This window comes from Saccopteryx leptura, chromosome 2 (genome assembly GCF_036850995.1).
Source record: "Saccopteryx leptura isolate mSacLep1 chromosome 2, mSacLep1_pri_phased_curated, whole genome shotgun sequence".
Taxonomy (NCBI): Eukaryota; Metazoa; Chordata; class Mammalia; order Chiroptera; family Emballonuridae; genus Saccopteryx; species Saccopteryx leptura.
In genome coordinates, this window is record NC_089504.1 from 283,167,092 (window position 1) to 283,172,370 (window position 5,279).

The 5,279-nt window shown below is 42.9% G+C and overlaps 1 protein-coding gene across 1 annotated transcript; it reads left to right on the plus strand.

The window, feature by feature from the left end:
- The first annotated feature begins 378 nt into the window (after positions 1-378).
- Positions 379-4,513, plus strand: TXNIP (thioredoxin interacting protein). The gene is made up of 8 exons (XM_066362071.1): positions 379-903; positions 1,394-1,466; positions 1,700-1,847; positions 2,061-2,163; positions 2,290-2,546; positions 2,648-2,804; positions 2,917-3,068; positions 3,202-4,513. Exons 1-8 carry the CDS (start codon positions 654-656, stop codon positions 3,235-3,237), a joined length of 1,176 nt encoding a protein of 391 aa, XP_066218168.1. The 5' UTR covers positions 379-653; the 3' UTR covers positions 3,238-4,513.
- The last annotated feature ends 766 nt before the right edge of the window (positions 4,514-5,279 follow it).

Here is a 5,279-nt window from a genome sequence, read left to right on the forward strand (position 1 = left end):
TGCCCTGGCTAAGGATAGTCAGGAAATTCCCTCATAAGCACATTTTCCTTTTACCTCTAACTGCCGCTCCCAGCCCAGAAAGATCTACACCCGCCCTCCTAGGGTCAGCGAGGTCCTCCTTCCTCCAGCCCAAGGGAGGCAGCCCCGCAGCCCGCCCCCCTCCTCCCGCGAGGCGGCGGTGCACAACAACCCTTTTCCCCGCCAGGAGCACACCGTGTCCACGCACCGCTGAGACCTCGCCGATTGGCCAGGCTCCTGATAAACAAGGATCGAGCAGCCAATGGGAGGGCTGTGCACGAGGGCAGCACGAGCCTCCAGCGCTAGCGTTCGCGTGGCCCTGCCAGCCCCCGGCTGCTATATAAAGCCGTTTCCGGCGCTTATTTGAAACTATCCTTCACTTTCTGCGGGTTGTGTGTGGTACATCAGCCATCTGGCAACTAGAGTGCTTCTTCAGCAATTGGAAAACCGGAAGAGTTTTTCTCTTAAAAATCCCTGGGCATAGCCAACAGCTAACATTATTTTGACATCTTTCTAAAATTGTTTAGAGTGGAAGGGGGAAATATTTTTAAATTATTCCAAGGAGTCGGTGGATTTAGAGTTTTTTACCCTCCCGACGCCCCCATTTCTAACTCTTAAGCCAGCCCAGCCTAATCATGGTGATGTTCAAGAAGATCAAGTCTTTCGAGGTGCTCTTTAGCGAGCCCGAAAGGGTGTATGGCAGCGGGGAGAAGGTGACTGGCCGGGTGGTGGTAGAGGTGTGTGAAGTCACTCGAGTCAAAGCTGTCAGGGTCCTCGCTTGCGGACTGGCCAAAGTCCTCTGGATGCAGGGATCCCAGCAGTGCAAACAGACCTTGGAGTATCTGCGCTACGAGGACACGCTGCTCCTGGAGGACCAGCCAACAGGTGAGGTCCCAGTTCTTTGCCCGAGGGTGAAAGCTGATTTGAGAAGAGGGTTGAAATGCATAAATGTAGTCTATATTAAATATCCTAAATTGCTCGAGTTGAGGGGTTTTAATTTTGTGTGTGTCCCTATCTTTTTAAATTTAATTTGCGACCCCCCCCCCCCAAAAAAGGTCAATTTGTCCAATTTCTCACGGTGCCCTATTCTGAACGTGATGCTATGAGATGTTGCCTTAGCTGTTTGGAGTTTTTGGTGTATGCATGCATAAGTTAACTCTTAGTTTGTTTTCTGAGGTGTTAGCTTAATTTTCAGTGTGGCAAGGCTTTGCTACTTTTTACCCAGCAAAATGCATCAGAATTTCTCAAGAACGGAGGGGATGAAGGGGGGGGATACTACAAGTACTCTTGCATGCCTCCTAAGAAGTCCTTATCACACGGATGCATTTTAAGTGTAACAAGAAACTTAATGGCTACTGCATTTCTCTCCTTTCAGGTGAAAATGAGATGGTTATCATGAGACCTGGAAACAAATATGAGTTCAAGTTCGGCTTTGAGCTTCCTCAGGGGTAGGTATCAGTAAATGCATCTTTGGACTTGTAGATCTCTAAAAATTTTCCCCTCACCCCTGGCTGGGTAGATCAGTTGTTTAGCGCATCCTGTGGACACAAGGTAGTGGGTTTGATCCCTGGTCAGGGCACAAACCAGAATCAACCAATGAATGCATAACTAGAACAGCAAAACAATGTTTCTCTCTCTCTTCCCCTCATCTCTAAAATCATGTTTTTTTTCCTTGACACAGGCCTCTGGGAACATCCTTCAAAGGAAAATACGGGTGTGTAGACTACTGGGTGAAGGCTTTTCTTGATCGCCCCAGCCAACCAACGCAAGAGACAAAGAAGAACTTTGAAGTGATGGAGCTAGTGGATATCAATACCCCTGATTTAATGGTGAGTTTCATTTTCCGATTTGTTCTCTTGGGTGTCAGGAATGATAAGTTATATGTCTTAGGCCTTAGGTTGAATCACCTCAGGAAATCAAGCCCTAAGTCATCAAAGTGGGAGGGAAAGCTCTATACTCACAGGGGTGGGAAATAATGAGAAGCAGAGAAAAGATCTCTAGAAATTCTCAAAACAATTCTCCTATTTCTCCATTTTACATAGGCACCAGTGTCTGCTAAAAAGGAGAAGAAAGTTTCCTGCATGTTCATTCCTGATGGGCGGGTGTCTGTCTCTGCCCGAATTGACAGAAAAGGATTTTGTGAAGGTAAAAACCTAGTCCATAAAAAATGCCAGACTAATAAAATAGGAACTGTGATTTGGGGGTGAAGGCAGGGACAAAGGGAAAGTCAGTAACTGTACTTAGCAGTGTTTTCATCTTTCCCATTGCTAGGTGATGAGATTTCTATCCATGCTGATTTTGAGAATACATGTTCCCGAATTGTGGTTCCCAAAGCTGCCATCATAGCCCGCCACACTTACCTTGCCAATGGCCAAACCAAGGTGCTGACACAGAAGCTGTCATCGGTTAGGGGTAATCATATTATCTCAGGAACCTGTGCATCATGGCGTGGCAAGAGCCTTCGGGTGCAGAAGATCAGGCCTTCTATCCTGGGATGCAACATCCTTCGAGTTGAATATTTCTTGCTGGTGAGTGGGTGGGGCTGGAGGGAGAAATTGTTCATCTGTCAAAACAGCAGTGATGTTTTTTCTAGACTTCTAGTCTAATAAACTATCAACTTCCTTTCTAGATCTATGTTAGCGTCCCTGGCTCCAAGAAAGTCATTCTTGACCTGCCTCTGGTAATTGGCAGCAGGTCAGGTCTGAGCAGCCGGACGTCCAGCATGGCCAGCCGAACCAGCTCTGAGATGAGTTGGATAGATCTAAACATCCCTGATACCCCAGAAGGTAAGCTAGGTCTAATGCCTTGCCTTATCCTTTGGCCTGCTTGGGTTTGTAAAGTTGCAGTGGTCAGGCATTTCTTGGCCAAGTTTCTCATCTCCATACTTCCTCTCTCTAGCTCCTCCTTGTTATATGGATATCATTCCTGAAGACCACCGATTGGAGAGCCCCACCACTCCTCTGCTAGATGACACAGATGGTTCTCAAGACAGCCCTATTTTTATGTATGCACCTGAGTTCAAGTTCATGCCACCACCTACTTACACTGAGGTAAGAATTGTCATTTTACTGCAGCATTTGTCCCAATCCTTCTATAGGAAGTTGACTTGGAGGGATTGTTTAAATGCGGTTTTCGTTTAGTTCTTATCCAAACTAAACTGGTCTTGTCTTGTCTTCCTCCCAGGTGGATCCGTGCATCCTCAACAACAATGTGCAGTGAGCATGTGGAAAAAAGAAGCAGCTGTATCTACTTGTTTCTTTCCACCTCTTCCTGGACTCTTATTTTTCAGAGACTCAGCAGTCTCTACAGAGGGGGTTGGGTCCAGCTTCTGACGCCCCAGTGTAAGAGGTGATCAGCAGGCAGTCCCCTGGGCCCTTAAAGGGTACAGACACATCCTCAGCCAGTGAGATGTTGTGATATTGGGGTGCTTGCTAAACTGGTTTAAAAACACACTAGAAAAACAGGCCCTTCCCATTTTCTCAGAAAACTGAGATATATTCAATAGTTTTGAATAAGAGGTAAAAAGACCTGTCATGGTCTTCCCATGTTTTTTTGGAGGAGAATAGATTGTTATAGCAATCTCAGATTTTGAACTTCTGTGCCATATGGAACAGAGCCAGTTTATCAAACTGAGAATAAGAAAAGGGAAAGAAAATCATGTTCAAAATTTGGAAAAGGAGGTTATTAAAATCACTTTTGCCCTTTGGACATTTTATAGGGAAAAAAAACTCAAGCTGATTTGGTCTAGACTTTGGAGAGCTTCCTATGTGAATTAAAGAGAAGCGCTAAGGTTATCTTTGCTTAGAATGTACATTAATCTGGCTTAAAGCAGTAATAACTGCCCCACAAAAAGTATCAAAAGCCATTTTTTAGAGCCTAGTGTTCTGTGGCAAACTTCTTCATGTCGGAGATTGTTTTTTTCATGTGATTCCTTGGAACTGATTCTGAGGTGATTTCTTTTTAGCACTTTAGTTCCAGTCAAATTTTATTTTTTTCTGTCTGATGTAAGCTAAAACTGGCCTACAATGTCTATAGGGATAAGCACAAGGACAAAAAGAAGGCATTGTTCCTTATTTTTGAGATTTTGTCCTAGTGTACAGAATTCTGAATTCTGACACTCAAATTATATGAGAAGGGTTACTGCTATCAGTCTTGCCCACTGTGACTTCTCTAGATCTTAGGAGAAACTCTACATCAAGATGCCCCAACACTGATCAGGGTCACCAGACTGATAGGAGAAACTAGAGGACAGGTCTTCACAAAAGCCCCTGGGCTCCCTTGCCTGCCCAGTGTTAGATGGGGTCGTTAACAGCCTCACTTACTGCAGCCTTTAGCACTTTGTTCCCTGTCCTGTGTCAGAGCACTGAACTCCACTCTTTTCTGAGAAAGTATGTGGACTGAAGGTGTTTAATTTTTTTTAATTGTGTATCTTTTTGTATGATTAAAAACTATATTTTGTACTTAACCAGATATATTTTCACCCCAAGTGGGGATATTCTTTGTAAAAAAATAAGTAAAATAAAAATAAAGGTTTTTTAATAGCAAAAACTTGTGTCTGTGAAATGGTGTTGGAGAAGTTATGAGAAAATATGCCTGAAGGAGCATTTCCCTTCACAATTTATTCTTGAAAACCCTGTAAGGAGTGTAACTTATTAACTAACCATAATAAATATAATCAGTAGGGTTTTGAAGAGGAAAGAAATTTGAGCTATATATAGTCTTTTCCAGTTCAATAAGAAACTAGCCGGGATCTTGTGAGCTAAACTAGTTTTCTACATTTGTAGCTAATCATTACTAAATTCCTTCAATTTTGGAGTACCTACATGAACTTTTAATGAGCTTTTGAAATACATGGAAATGAAGTTTGTGAGGGGATTTGGTAGGGAAGGTTTACAGTTTTTATAATTTGGTTTCCCCATGTCAATTTGGTTTGTATGTAATAAAAATAATTATTCAGGATTTAGGATTTAGAATTATGAGTGTTAAATTCTTTGAAGGCTGCTCCCATTTTTTATCTCTAGAATGGAGCACAGTACCTATCCAAGCACATAAGTCAACTCAGTAAACGTTTGCTGAATATTAAGTCTGACCCTCATCCCTTAGGATATGTATGCTTCAGTTCCTGTTTCTTATAGGTTAATAACAATAGATTGATGCCACATAATTTCAGCTCTAATTGAAATTATTTTTGTTATTCCTAAAGGAGTGACTAGGATGAGAAACCCTGAAATGGAAAGGTTAATGTACTTTGATTTCGGACT